Raw genomic sequence first — 15,745 nt, forward strand, 5'->3', positions numbered from 1 at the left:
TGCAGATCCTCTCCAGTTCCGTCAGGTTGGATGGTGAACATTGGTAGACAGCCATTTTTAGGTCTCCCCAGCGATGCTCAATTTGGTTTAGGTCAAGGCTCTAGCTGGGCAAGTCAAAAATGGTCACAAAGTTGTTCTGAAGCCACTCCTTTGTTATTTTAGCTGTGTGCTTTGGGTCATTGTCTTGTTGGAAGGTGAACCTTTGGCCAACACTGAGGTCCAGATCACTCTGGAAGAGGTTTTCATCCAGGATATCTCTGTACTTAGCCGCATTCATGTTTCCTTCAAAGACAACCAGTCATCCTGTCCCTGCAGCTGAAAAACACCCCCATAGCATGATGCTGCCACCACCATGTTTCACTGTTGGGATTGTATTGGGCAGTTGATGAGCAGTGCCTGGTTTTCTCCACACATACCTCTTAGAAATTATCACCAAAAAGATCTATCTTCAGCTTACCTGACCATAGAATCATATTTATCATAGTCTCGGAGTCCTTCATTTGTTTTATAGCAAACTCTATGCGGACTTTCATATGTCTTGCACTGAGGAGAGGCTTCCGTCGGGCCACTCTGCCATAAAGGCCTGACTGTTGGAGGGCTGCAGTGATTGTTGACTTTTCTCTCATCTCCCTACTACATCTCTGGAGCTCAGCCACAGTGATCTTGGGGTTCTTCTTTACCTATCTCACCAAGGCTCTTCTCCCACGATTGCACAGTTTGGCTGGACGGCCAGGTCTAGGAAGACTTCTGGTGATCCCAAACGTCTTCCATTTAAGGACTATGGAGGCCATTATGCTCTTAGGTACCTTGAGTACTGCAGAAATTCTGTTGTAACCTTGGCAAGATCTGTGCCTTGCCACAATTCTGTCTCTGAGCTCCTTGGCCAGTTCCTTTGACCTCATGATTCTCATTTGGTCTGACATGTACTGTGAGATCTTATATAGACAGGTGTGTGCCTTTCCAAATCAAGTCCTATCAGTTTAATTAAACACAGCAATGAAGGAGCAGAACGTTCTTAAAGAGGATCACAAGGAAATGGACAGCATGTGATTTAAATATGAGTGTCTGAGCAAAGGGTCTAAATACTTATGACCATGTGATATTTCAGTTTTATCTTTTTATTAAATTTGCAAAAACGTCTACATTTCGGGTTTTTTCAGTCAAGATGGAGTGCAGAGTGTACATTAATGTGAAAAAATGAACTTTTTTGAATTTACCAAATGGCTGCAATGAAACAAAGAGTGAAAATTGAAAAGGTTCTGAATCCTTTCCATACCCACTGTAGCACTGTGTACTTATGTGAGATGTGTGTCGACTCACCAGAGTGGTATAACTGTGCATACCTGTGTCCACACCAGTATAACACTGTACCTGTTGTAAATATATTTGCTTCTCTACAGTAATGCGGTTATTCAGTCACAAGATGTCACTGTTGTCTAAGAATTGCTGAAAGACCGTGAGATGCTTGTAAAATGTCAGAGGTGGAACTGATGTGAAACACAGGAAGAGGAAGTGTGGACATCTTAAGGGCAGTCTGCAGCTAATGAGAACAGGGAGAGGATGTGCTGGAGATGAATCCGACAACATCCTCTCGATGAAGCACCTCACTGAGACTAACATAGGAAGCCCCAGAAGTAAATATATAATATAACTTTTAATGTAAATAATTAAAACAACACAAATCCCATACATAAAAAGTGCACACTAGGTTCGCCCTACATTATGGACCCTGAAACTTGACCCCTGCCTTATAGCGGAGGTTGGCACCCTAGTTACAGTGGGGCAAAAAAGTATTTAGTCAGTCAGCAATAGTGCAAGTTCCACCACTTAAAAAGATGAGAGGCGTCTGTAATTTACATCATAGGTAGACCTCAACTATGGGAGACAAACTGAGAAAAAAAAATCCAGAAAATCACATTGTCTGTTTTTTTAACATTTTATTTGCATATTATGGTGGAAAATAAGTATTTGGTCAGAAACAAACAATCAAGATTTCTGGCTCTCACAGACCTGTAACTTCTTCTTTAAGACTCTCCTCTTTCCTCCACTCATTACCTGTAGTAATGGCACCTGTTTAAACTTGTTATCAGTATAAAAAGACACCTGTGCACACTCTCAAACAGTCTGACTCCAAACTCCACTATGGTGAAGACCAAAGAGCTGTCAAAGGACACCAGAAACAAAATTGTAGCCCTGCACCAGGCTGGGAAGACTGAATCTGCAATAGCCAACCAGCTTGGAGTGAAGAAATCAACAGTGGGAGCAATAATTAGAAAATGGAAGACATACAAGACCACTGATATTCTCCCTCGGTCTGGGGCTCCACGCAAAATCCCACCCCGTGGGGTCAGAATGATCATAAGAACGGTGAGCAAAAATCCCAGAACCACGCGGGGGGACCTAGTGAATGAACTGCAGAGAGATGGGACCAATGTAACAAGGCCTACCATAAGTAACACACTACGCCACCATGGACTCAGATCCTGCAGTGCCAGACGTGTCCCACTGCTTAAGCCAGTACATGTCCGGGCCCGTCTGAAGTTTGCTAGAGAGCATTTGGATGATCCAGAGGAGTTTTGGGAGAATGTCCTATGGTCTGATGAAACCAAACTGGAACTGTTTGGTAGAAACACAACTTGTCGTGTTTGGAGGAAAAAAAATACTGAGTTGCATCCATCAAACACCATACCTACTGTAAAGCATGGTGGTGGAAACATAATGCTTTGGGGCTGTTTCTCTGCAAAGGGGCCAGGACGACTGATCCGGGTACATGAAAGAATGAATGGGGCCATGTATCGTGAGATTTTGAGTGCAAACCTCCTTCCATCAGCAAGGGCATTGAAGATGAAACGTGGCTGGGTCTTTCAACATGACAATGATCCAAAGCACACCGCCAGGGCAACGAAGGAGTGGCTTCGTAAGAAGCATTTCAAGGTCCTGGAGTGGCCTAGCCAGTCTCCAGATCTCAACCCTATAGAAAACCTTTGGAGGGAGTTGAAAGTCCGTGTTGCCAAGCGAAAAGCCAAAAACATCACTGCTCTAGAGGAGATCTGCATGGAGGAATGGGCCAACATACCAACAACAGTGTGTGGCAACCTTGTGAAGACTTACAGAAAACGTTTGACCTCTGTCATTGCCAACAAAGGATATATTACAAAGTATTGAGATGAAATTTTGTTTCTGACCAAATACTTATTTTCCACCATAATATGCAAATAAAATGTAAAAAAAAACAGGCAATGTGATTTTCTGGATTTTTTTTTCTCAGTTTGTCTCCCATAGTTGAGGTCTACCTATGATGTAAATTACAGACGCCTCTCATCTTTTTAAGTGGTGGAACTTGCACTATTGCTGACTGACTAAATACTTTTTTGCCCCACTGTATATCAATATGAAAATGGCACCCCCACTCATCGGCAGCTGACCCTCACTGCCCTGATTATCCCTCCCTGAAATCAGTCCCCCAATCATGCAATAATGGGGATGGAGGGGAAGAAGTCAAGACCAGTGAGCAGCTGAAGCTCAGGATGTGGGTAGGCCAGTGTCAAAAAACAAATGGGTAAGGCTAGTTTCACATTTGCGTTTAAAAACTCAGCGTCTCAAACGCATCCGCAGGTGGTGAAAAAAAGCATGTAAACATGTACAAACGCTGCGTTTTTTAGACACATGCGTTGTCACATGCGGTTAAAAAAAACGCCGCGTTTGTACGCATTTACATGCATTTTTTCCTGCGTTTGCGTTTTTGGTACGCATGATGAGAAATTTCACAAGAGAAAAATCAAGATCCAGACAACGACAATGGGACTACAGAGGGCGTGTGACATGACTCTGTGGACCAAAATATGGAAAAATTGTAGCTCTCAAAATGTGGTAACGCAAAAAAATTTTTGGGGAATAAAAAGCGTCTTTTTTAGTGTGTGACAGCTGCCAATCATAAAAATCAACTAGAAAACCCACTATAAATAGAAATCAAACCCCCTTCATCAACTCCTTAGTTATGGAAAAATTATAAAATTAAAAAATTGTATTTATTTCCATTTTCCCATTATGGTTAGGGTTAGGGGTAGGGTTAGGGTAGGGGTAGGGTTAGGGTAGGGGTAGGGTTAGGGCTAGGGTTAGGGATAGGGGTAGGGTTAGGGTTATGGCTAGGGTTAGGGTTACTGTTAGGGGTAGGGTTAGGGCTAGGGTTAGGGGTAGGGTTAGGGCTAGGGTTTGGGGTAGGGTTAGGGTTAGGGGTAGGGTTAGGGCTAGGGTTAGGGGTAGGGTTAGGGCTAGGGTTTGGGGTAGGGTTAGGGCTAGGGTTAGGGGTAGGGTTAGGGCTAGGGTTAGGGGTAGGGTTAGGGCTAGGGTTTGGATCCCTTTATCACCTTGATGGTGGGGGGTGGCTTATCAGTGTCTAGACTTGTTTTTCTCTATTGAAACGCATGCATTCAAAAACGCAACCAAACGCATGTGCTTAAAAACGCATGCGTTTACATAGACAGCAATACGTTTTTTTGACGCAATCGAACGCATGCGTTTTTTTGCGGCAAGAAAACGCCTCTAGAAATTACAACATGTTGCATTTCCGCACCAAAATGCAAGCATCGAAACGACGCATGCATCGTCAAACGCGGCCAAACGCGTACAAAAAAAAGTATGCGTTTTTAATGTTAAATATAGTTAAAAAAAAATGCGTGCGTTTATATGCGTTAAAACGCAGCGGCAAAAAACGCAAATGTGAAACCAGCCTAAGTGAACCATTGAGCATCATTCAGATGTTGTTTTTTATCATAAAGTAAATATTGTTGATATGTGATATTACCGTATTTATATACCTCCCCTCCCTTTGCTGCCTCCTATCTGATTCGGCCTGTCTATCAGTGGAGGTTGGCACCCTACTTGACAGCCGATATGGTGCCCCCGCTCAACAATGGCTGACCCTGGGAGTCCCTAGGATACAAGCAAGAATGCAGGCAGGCAACTTTAGTTCCACACTGAGGAGAAAAATCCCTCAAAGTCAAGGATTTATAATCTAAGAACAATATGTGAGGCAGTTCATGTAAGGCAGACAGCATAAGGGGGAACTTATCAGATCAGTAGCTTGTAACCTCTATGCGTTTCACCACACATGGCTCGTCAGGAGATAGGATGAATTCATGCTACCATCAATGCAGCATCAGTGCAGGATCAATTCATCCTACCTCCTGAGGAACCATGTGTGGTGAAACGTGTAGAGCTTACAAACTACTGATCTGATAAGTACCACCTTCTGATGTCTGTCTTAAATGAACTGTTTTACATACTGTTCTTAGATTATTAATTTTATTCCTCCCTGCAGCCTCTGGCTTTCAGTAATAGGGGTGGTCAGCGGGCAGTGAGTGGCAGCAGTAACAGCGCCAGGACACTGACTGACAGCTGGCTCAGTGTGGCACCGGAACGATATTAAATAGCAGATTTACCTCATATATGCAGTCTAATAGCGTTTTTTAACATGACAGGTTCCCTTTAAGTTTTAGTTATGCCCCTGTGCAGAGCAAAAATAAAACATTCCGCAAACTCACAGATACCGTATGTATGATATGCATAGAACTACATCATCTGTATTGTGTGGGTGCATCTGAAACGAAGAGGGCATTTTGTAGGTTTCAAATATTTTGTGGATAATAGTATATTATGCTATACGCTATGTTTCTATACAAGTGAAGCATTGTTCTGGTTACCTAGCTGACATTCTTGTGCTTGGCCGCTCATTGTTACTTTTATTACATGTTTGATCTCTTGTGGGGACAATGTCAAACCATCACGTTTCTTCGCAATTACATCAGAAATGCGAAACTGGAAATCATCTTGAAAACAAAAAAGGTAAAATAAATCACAAAGATATCAAAGAAGTTTTATAAGCTATTTTTTTTATAATATACATTGTATATAATTTTTCTTCCCTTATTATTGTCCAGAAATGTTACTGATTGGCAGCTTTCTGCCTATGCACAGTGAACACAGAAAGCAGCCAATCGGTGGTGTGGGCGGGGTTATACAGAGCTCAGCATTCAGAGAACTGGTGGAACTGTTGCAGATAAAACAGGGATTTTATAAAATTTGCAGCAAGAAACCCAGTATGTGACAAGTTGTTGGAATCAGTGTCTGTATCCCTACACTATGCTGCTCTCAGATGGGGTAGCAAAAACCTCGTGGAGGATTTCCTTTAAGAATAAGGGGGCTTATTGATCGTCATAATGCTTATAGACTTTAATGGAGACCACGCACAGGCATGGAAACGTCTTTATTTGACTGCAGTAGGCAAGCTGTCATTGATAGTGGCCGGATTGAAAAGTCTCCATGGAGCGCAGGATGCGTTCCAAAGGGGACTTCCGGGTCCCGAACCGGAAGTGTAATGGCCATCTTTGGTATACACGCCGCAATGTTATGAGCGGTTACCATGGTGAGTGCGACATGCTGTGAACTTCCGGGTGGTGAACCGGAAGTTCAGCGGCCATCTTGTGAGACACGTGCAGTGGGATAGAAGGCGTGTGCAAGCGGCGGAATGTGAATGGGTGGGTCATCATGATTAGAGACCTCCGTCATAACGCTGATCTAGCCATTTGGGAGCAAGCATATAAAGGTAATTAACGGGGGGCGTGGTGATATGACCATTGAAAGGCCAAGTATTACCAGGACAGAACCCTAGTCCTTTTGGAATTAGCGATGTACCCTATTGGAGTGTAGAGGTCCCCTGAAGAGTCGCAGTATAGATGAAACGCGTCGGGACGCACAGGGACAAATAGGGCTAATGTGTGTAAGGGTCAGCTGTGGACTGCCCTAGTAAGGGCGGGAGTTTGCGGGGTTAGGGCCATATTAGCCTTTACAGGGCTTGATAGGTCAAGAGTTAATCCACTCCCTTTATGGAGCCTGGCTGTCTGGAAACGGAGAGGTGACGGTCGGTACCTGTGCTGCTGATGGGTGAGATCTCTCCATTTTTTCTGATATTTGTGCAGAAAATAACATATGCAGCCAAGCAAGTGAGTCCACGTAAAGACTGTGTTCAATTTGTGTGGATCAAACATCATGTATGATGTCAGGATCGTTGTTAAAAATTCACGGTCTATAAACATATGATTTGGCATCTAATCAAATCAGAATTGGAATTGGTCATAAGCAATAACTTGTAGGGACTCTTTTGGATACGTGAGATTTTAATATGCACTTGGTCACTCTTTTTGTTTAGGTAGTATTTTAATATTAATAATTAAAAGTTATATATTATTTATTTTCTCTTGGCTGGATTGTGTTGACTGCAATAGGGGATCAGGTGAGGTCCAGGTTCCAATTTTAACCCATAAATAATATAGAGCCTTCCCCTTGGCTCTTCTAGCGTACCTTCGCCTCTAGGAACTGATATGGACGACATCTGAAAAACAAGAGAAAACATAAGTTACCTTTCCAGTCCGGATGCCGTCCTTGTGCCAAGCGGATCGTACATGGACAGCACACAGCGCAATACATGGGAAGCGGTTCTGATGAATGATTATAAACTTTATACACTTTTAAAAACTGACATATGGGTGACAATATGAATGAAAAAAATAGTGTGTATTTTTTTCTGGAGAAAAAACGGATGATATTACAAAGGCTTGGTGGAACCCAGTTTTACAGTGCAAATATTCAATTATAATATTTGTAGAAATAGAACATTTTTTGGAGCGCTGTGTAACATGGGAGCCGGGATTTTACACAGTTCTAGTGAAACATATCGTAAGCAGGTGCTTTTTCTACTTTGACAAGACAGTGCAGCTGGCTGTATTACAATGGGTTAATCATTACTATGGAAAGCTGCTCTAGATTTATAAGGTCCTATACGCACATTCCAATAAGGCTTCTTTCACACTAGCGTTGGAATCTCCCCGTCGCAATGCGTCGGGGAGAGATTCCGACGCTAGCGTTTGCTGCATTGCACAATGGGTGCAGCGGAAGCATTTTTCCGGCGCATCCGCTGCCCCATTGTAAGGGAACAGGAACACATGGGCTACTTGCACAGTGAACAAGTCTGTATGATCATGTTCACACACCACCAAGAAACCTGAAGACACAAAAGAGAATAGTAAAACCAAAAACACTCAGTTTGAAAAAATGTTGCAGTAATCCGCAAGTGCTAGTAAAAGATGTAAAAAACAGGGTATTTGGTTGATACGTTTTTTGCAAAAAATGTATACTAAGCTGCTCTACCAATCTTCACGGTATACCCTTATCAGAGCAGTCCTAACTAATGTATGCAATCCCTATCTGATGTATTTAAAAACCTGATCATCTGTATATAACCTGTGTGAACAGGGTTCAGAGAGGAAAAATCCATGTGTGCATACAGGGTAGAACAGCTTTTGTGCAGATAGCCCAAGAGGAGTGGTGGAACTCCCCAGTCTTGTAGACACAAGAGAACAATTATGGAAACAGGAACACATGGGCTACTTGCACAGTGAACAAGTCTGTATGATCATGTTCACACACCACCAAGAAACCTGAAGACACAAAAGAGAATAGTAAAACCAAAAACACTCAGTTTGAAAAAATGTTGCAGTAATCCGTAAGTGCTAGTAAAAGATGTAAAAAACAGGGTATTTGGTTGATACGTTTTTTGCAAAAAATGTATACTAAGCTGCTCTACCAATCTTCACGGTATACCCTTATCAGAGCAGTCCTAACTAATGTATGCAATCCCTATCTGATGTATTTAAAAACCTGATCATCTGTATATAACCTGTGTGAACAGGGTTCAGAGAGGAAAAATCCATGTGTGCATACAGGGTAGAAAAGCTGTTCTACCCTGTATGCACACATGGATTTTTCCTCTCTGAACCCTGTTCACACAGGTTATATACAGATGATCAGGTTTTTAAATACATCAGATAGGGATTGCATACATTAGTTAGGACTGCTCTGATAAGGGTATACCGTGAAGATTGGTAGAGCAGCTTAGTATACATTTTTTGCAAAAAACGTATCAACCAAATACCCTGTTTTTTACATCTTTTACTAGCACTTGCGGATTACTGCAACATTTTTTCAAACTGAGTGTTTTTGGTTTTACTATTCTCTTTTGTGTCTTCAGGTTTCTTGGTGGTGTGTGAACATGATCATACAGACTTGTTCACTGTGCAAGTAGCCCATGTGTTCCTGTTTCCATAATTGTTCTCTTGTGTCTACAAGACTGGGGAGTTCCACCACTCCTCTTGGGCTATCTGCACAAAAGCTGTTCTACCCTGTATGCACACATGGATTTTTCCTCTCTGAACCCTGTTCACACAGGTTATATACAGATGATCAGGTTTTTAAATACATCAGATAGGGATTGCATACATTAGTTAGGACTGCTCTGATAAGGGTATACCGTGAAGATTGGTAGAGCAGCTTAGTATACATTTTTTGCAAAAAACGTATCAACCAAATACCCTGTTTTTTACATCTTTTACTAGCACTTGCGGATTACTGCAACATTTTTTCAAACTGAGTGTTTTTGGTTTTACTATTCTCTTTTGTGTCTTCAGGTTTCTTGGTGGTGTGTGAACATGATCATACAGACTTGTTCACTGTGCAAGTAGCCCATGTGTTCCTGTTTCCATAATTGTTCTCTTGTGTCTACAAGACTGGGGAGTTCCACCACTCCTCTTGGGCTATCTGCACAAAAGCTGTTCTACCCTGTATGCACACATGGATTTTTCCTCTCTGAACCCTGTTCACACAGGTTATATACAGATGATCAGGTTTTTAAATACATCAGATAGGGATTGCATACATTAGTTAGGACTGCTCTGATAAGGGTATACCGTGAAGATTGGTAGAGCAGCTTAGTATACATTTTTTGCAAAAAACGTATCAACCAAATACCCTGTTTTTTACATCTTTTACTAGCACTTGCGGATTACTGCAACATTTTTTCAAACTGAGTGTTTTTGGTTTTACTATTCTCTTTTGTGTCTTCAGGTTTCTTGGTGGTGTGTGAACATGATCATACAGACTTGTTCACTGTGCAAGTAGCCCATGTGTTCCTGTTTCCATAATTGTTCTCTTGTGTCTACAAGACTGGGGAGTTCCACCACTCCTCTTGGGCTATCTGCACAAAAGCTGTTCTACCCTGTATGCACACATGGATTTTTCCTCTCTGAACCCTGTTCACACAGGTTATATACAGATGATCAGGTTTTTAAATACATCAGATAGGGATTGCATACATTAGTTAGGACTGCTCTGATAAGGGTATACCGTGAAGATTGGTAGAGCAGCTTAGTATACATTTTTTGCAAAAAACGTATCAACCAAATACCCTGTTTTTTACATCTTTTACTAGCACTTGCGGATTACTGCAACATTTTTTCAAACTGAGTGTTTTTGGTTTTACTATTCTCTTTTGTGTCTTCAGGTTTCTTGGTGGTGTGTGAACATGATCATACAGACTTGTTCACTGTGCAAGTAGCCCATGTGTTCCTGTTTCCATAATTGTTCTCTTGTGTCTACAAGACTGGGGAGTTCCACCACTCCTCTTGGGCTATCTGCACAAAAGCTGTTCTACCCTGTATGCACACATGGATTTTTCCTCTCTGAACCCTGTTCACACAGGTTATATACAGATGATCAGGTTTTTAAATACATCAGATAGGGATTGCATACATTAGTTAGGACTGCTCTGATAAGGGTATACCGTGAAGATTGGTAGAGCAGCTTAGTATACATTTTTTGCAAAAAACGTATCAACCAAATACCCTGTTTTTTACATCTTTTACTAGCACTTGCGGATTACTGCAACATTTTTTCAAACTGAGTGTTTTTGGTTTTACTATTCTCTTTTGTGTCTTCAGGTTTCTTGGTGGTGTGTGAACATGATCATACAGACTTGTTCACTGTGCAAGTAGCCCATGTGTTCCTGTTTCCATAATTGTTCTCTTGTGTCTACAAGACTGGGGAGTTCCACCACTCCTCTTGGGCTATCTGCACAAAAGCTGTTCTACCCTGTATGCACACATGGATTTTTCCTCTCTGAACCCTGTTCACACAGGTTATATACAGATGATCAGGTTTTTAAATACATCAGATAGGGATTGCATACATTAGTTAGGACTGCTCTGATAAGGGTATACCGTGAAGATTGGTAGAGCAGCTTAGTATACATTTTTTGCAAAAAACGTATCAACCAAATACCCTGTTTTTTACATCTTTTACTAGCACTTGCGGATTACTGCAACATTTTTTCAAACTGAGTGTTTTTGGTTTTACTATTCTCTTTTGTGTCTTCAGGTTTCTTGGTGGTGTGTGAACATGATCATACAGACTTGTTCACTGTGCAAGTAGCCCATGTGTTCCTGTTTCCATAATTGTTCTCTTGTGTCTACAAGACTGGGGAGTTCCACCACTCCTCTTGGGCTATCTGCACAAAAGCTGTTCTACCCTGTATGCACACATGGATTTTTCCTCTCTGAACCCTGTTCACACAGGTTATATACAGATGATCAGGTTTTTAAATACATCAGATAGGGATTGCATACATTAGTTAGGACTGCTCTGATAAGGGTATACCGTGAAGATTGGTAGAGCAGCTTAGTATACATTTTTTGCAAAAAACGTATCAACCAAATACCCTGTTTTTTACATCTTTTACTAGCACTTGCGGATTACTGCAACATTTTTTCAAACTGAGTGTTTTTGGTTTTACTATTCTCTTTTGTGTCCCCATTGTAAGGGGCGGAGTTCCGGCCGCGCATGCGCGGTCGGAAAAAGCAGTCCGTCAGGAGAAAAAAACGTTACATGTAGCGTTTTTTTCTCCCGACGGTCCGCCAAAGCACGACGCATCCGTCGCAAGACGGATGCGAAGTGTGGCAATCCATCGCAAATGCGTCGTCAATAGAAGTCTATGGGGAAGAAACGCATCCTGCAAGCACTTTTGCAGGATGCGTTATTTCTGCAAAACGACGCATTGTGACGGATTTAAAAAAAACGCTAGTGTGAAAGTACCCTAAAGTGTTCAGTTCTGAATAATGATTTAACCCCTTAACCCCCGAGCCATTTTCTGTTTTTGCGTTCGTTTCCTGCTCCCCCTCTTCCCAGAGCCATAACCTTTTTATTTTTCTGTCAGTATGGCCATGTGAGAGCTTGTTTTTTGTGGGACAAGTTGTACTTTTGAATGACACCATTGGTTTTAACATACTGTGTACTAGAAAACGGGAAAATAATTCCAAGTGCAGTAGAAAAGTACAATTCCACAGTTTTTTTTTTTTACCATGTACAATACATGCTAAAACTGACCTGCCATTATGATTCTCCAGGTCATTATGAGTTCACACACAGCAAACACGTATAGGTTCTTTTTTATTTAAGTGGTGATAAAAAAAAATCCAAATTTGTAAAAAAAAAAATAAAATGGCGCTATTTCCTGAGACCTGTAGCATCTCCATTTTTCGTGATCTCAGGTTGGGTGAAGACTTATTTTTTGCGTGCCAAGCTGACATTTTTATTGATACCATTTTGATGTAGATACAATCTTTTGATCACCGGTTATTGCATTTTATTGCAAGGTAGCGGCAACCAAAAAAACGTAATTCTAGTGTTTTGAATTTTTTTCTCATTACGCCATTTAGCAATTGGGTTAATTCTTTTTTTATATTGATAGATCGGGCGATTCTGAACATTGCAATGCCAAACATGTACGATATATTTGATGTTTTTTATTGTTTTATTTTGAATGGGGTGAAAAGGGGGCGATTTGAACTTTTATGTATTTTTTTTTTTTCCTTTTTTTATCTTTTTTCATCATGCTTCAATAGTCTCTATGGGAGACTAGAAGCTGCAGTACTTCGATCACCTCGGCTACACACAGGCGATGATCAGATCACCTGTATGTAGCAGAAATGCTCACTTGCTATGATCGCCAACCTCGGAGGGGTGCTCATAGCAATCTGGCAATGACAACTACAGAGGTCTGCTGCAAACCTATGGTTGTCACGTCGACCCATCGGTGACCGGCAATCATGTCACGGGGTCACCGATGGGCGGGATAAGTAACGCTCTTCCTGTAAGCATGAGCACATGCAGGGCCGCATTTGCCACTAGCACTTGAGGATACGTGCCTAGGGCGGGGACGATGCGGGGGGGCAGCACCTGAGCAGGGTTTTGTTTTGTTTTTTTAATTTAAAGTCCTTGAGGCTTCCAAAATTGGCTGCTCTATTGAACCTAGGCACATGCCCGTCCTCGCTCGCGCAACCTGACCCCACTACTCAACTTGATTTCACTACTCAACCTAACTTCACCACCCAACATGACTTAGGCCGCATGGAACGGACAACAGCAGGAGTACCACCTAACCGATATGAGCAAGATCAATTTATTTGGCAGCGAATTATCCAGGATATAGAAAAATGTCAACACTTACTGCAAGAACTCTCGCCCATGGAATGGCGAGCTAAAGGAGAGGGGGAGTGTAAGAAGAGGGACGTGCCATGGGTACCTTTCTTGTGCTGGGTCCGGAACTGTCGAGCCTGTCTCCTCCATTGTCCGGGGGAAGGCATAAGAGACTGGAACAATGTTTGCAGGCGGAAGCATCCTCCTTCTTGCTTTGAGTGGATGACACGTCCCTGCGTCATCCACACAGTCTCCTCGGCATTGTGCTACTGCACAGGCATACTTCTCTGCCCTGTTGATGGCAGACCAAAGTACTGCAGTGCGCATGCGCCGGGGCTCTTTGACCTTTCCCGGTGTATGCGCACTTCAGTACTTTGCTCTGCCCTCAACAGGGCAGCAAAGTCTGCACAGAAATGCAATGCTGTGGAGAATGTGTGGATGATGCAAACAAATCAAGAAGGTGGATGACTTCTAAAGAAGATGGGAGGTGCCAGACCAAGAACATCGATACTCCTAGGACTGAACCGCCCCGCAGGTGAGTACAATAAAAGTTTTTCTACTCTTACAGGTCAGATTGGGGACATACATACAGCATATTATAATGCTGTATATCAGCCCTGAAAGATTGTAACCGTATCTCATACGGTGATAGGTTCCCTTTACGTGGAAGATTTAAGGTGAAGAAAAACAACACACCTCTCTTGGAGGCTATGATTTGTGCTGCCCAACAGATTAAGAAACTGACAGACTTCATGTATGGAAGACCTATGACTGTTATTGAAAACAAGGGTGGCTATATTCATTACTATTATTTGTATGCATTTTTGTACATTTTGAGTTGTTTGGTTCTTATTTATGAATTTTGCGCAAAGCCAAGAATTTTAATTTTTACTGTCTTTTGGCAACTGTTTAGAGCAAAAAGTGTTATGTTTTGCAAAATATCAGGAAAAAAATGGCTCAGGAGTTCCTGACGTACATAAAATCACTTCAAGGCGTACATTTACGACAAATTTTGCCACTGTTTGGAAAGTTGCAAATGATGAAAGAACATCTGGAAACCCTAAACTCCACCCATAGTGGCACCCCCTCCCCCAGAAAACAGGTGAAAGCATATAAAAATAGACATCAAAAAAGGTGCAAATTGAATTTCATGCAAAAAAAAGTCTTAAAACACCAAAAAGGTAAAAAACAACAACAGGCAAATGTAATAATAAATCAGACCCTATTTATCTATATACAACATGGCACTATGTATCTGCCTGTTGTATGGCCAATTATCTGGATACTGTACGGTGACATTTATTTGATTCTAGAGGATATAGAACCCCAGCTCCTCTGCTGCCAGCTATATAATAAAGGGAACAGTGTAAGAACCAGTATGTGAAATGAAAATTAACAATTCTCATTGCCTTTCTGACAACATAAGCTAAATGTTAAATAAGTTCATAGCACAGTAAAGGGCGGTAAGCAGAGAAGAGGCTGGCAGCCTGGCACTATTTCCTGCCCCTGACAGTGCAGATGTTTGCTTCGTTTGATTTGACACATAAGACATTACGGTATATAGAGTTTACACTGAATCACAAATAAACTCACCTCAGATGCCCAGGTAGACAATCTGTAAACACCCCTTGTGTTGCCAGCATGTGCCTCCCTGTGTTGGCAAGATTCTGATCAAGCTCTTGTCTGTGGTTTACTCCTAGTTTCCTCTCTCTAGCTCACTGTTCTTTGCAGTTTGCAGTTGCAGCTCTTGTATTGTGCTGTTTTGTCCAACCCACTTTCTTCTGCCAGGTTTTAACTTTCTTGCGAAATAGTTTATTGTGCGGTTTCTGTAGAATTTAAAACCGCTGGTTCTCCCTAAGAAATTCTTCTGTCTGATTTTATTTTCTCTGTTTTCTTCATAGTGTGATTTTATCTAAGCTGATGACACAGAGGTTATGGTCCAATCAGGAGCTGGAGGATGATGGGTGGATGTAAGTTTCCATAGTACTCATTTTTACTGTTTTGTTATGTATTAACCCACTAATGACCAAGCCTGTTTAGGTCTCAAGTTTTGGATTTTTTTTTAGGCGAGATAGCTGTATCAAGGCTTCCTTTTGGAAGATTTCATTAATTTTAGACCTTTTGTGGTGCTCAAGTGTAATTAGAAGCCATGATATCTCTGGAGAATTCTTGCAGGATGTGCCATTGATGAGGGGAGACTGCCATCTGCTGTCCAACCGAAATCAAGCGGAACCAAATTGTGCTGGAAGATTTGCAGGTGGTGCGGCCGCGTGTGCTGGACTGGATCTGGTGACCCATAGGAAGGATTTCCCTGATATAAATGAGAGGAGATTTGGCACCAGAGAAGAGAGCGGAGCAGACGTGCTCCAGAGACACCGAAGAC

General features: G+C 41.9%; 1 protein-coding gene across 2 annotated transcripts in view; it reads right to left on the reverse strand.

Annotated features, from left to right (window-relative positions):
• The window catches only part of TYMP (thymidine phosphorylase), a 37,800-nt gene extending 22,556 nt beyond the window's left edge, over nt 1-15,244 (reverse strand). Inside the window, exons 1-3 of one of the 2 annotated variants that reach the window (XM_069765482.1) lie at nt 14,956-15,244; nt 7,360-7,390; nt 5,703-5,828 (exon numbers count right to left, since the gene is read on the reverse strand). In XM_069765482.1, coding sequence (XP_069621583.1) covers nt 5,703-5,828; nt 7,360-7,390 — 157 coding nt within the window. In that variant the 5' untranslated portion in view covers nt 14,956-15,244. The remainder of the gene's footprint in view (nt 1-5,702; nt 5,829-7,359; nt 7,391-14,955) is intronic. The other variant, XM_069765483.1, reaches the window with a different exon arrangement.
• Between the last annotated feature and the right edge of the window lie 501 nt (nt 15,245-15,745).

This window comes from Ranitomeya imitator, chromosome 4 (assembly GCF_032444005.1).
Source record: "Ranitomeya imitator isolate aRanImi1 chromosome 4, aRanImi1.pri, whole genome shotgun sequence".
NCBI classification, from domain to species: Eukaryota; Metazoa; Chordata; class Amphibia; order Anura; family Dendrobatidae; genus Ranitomeya; species Ranitomeya imitator.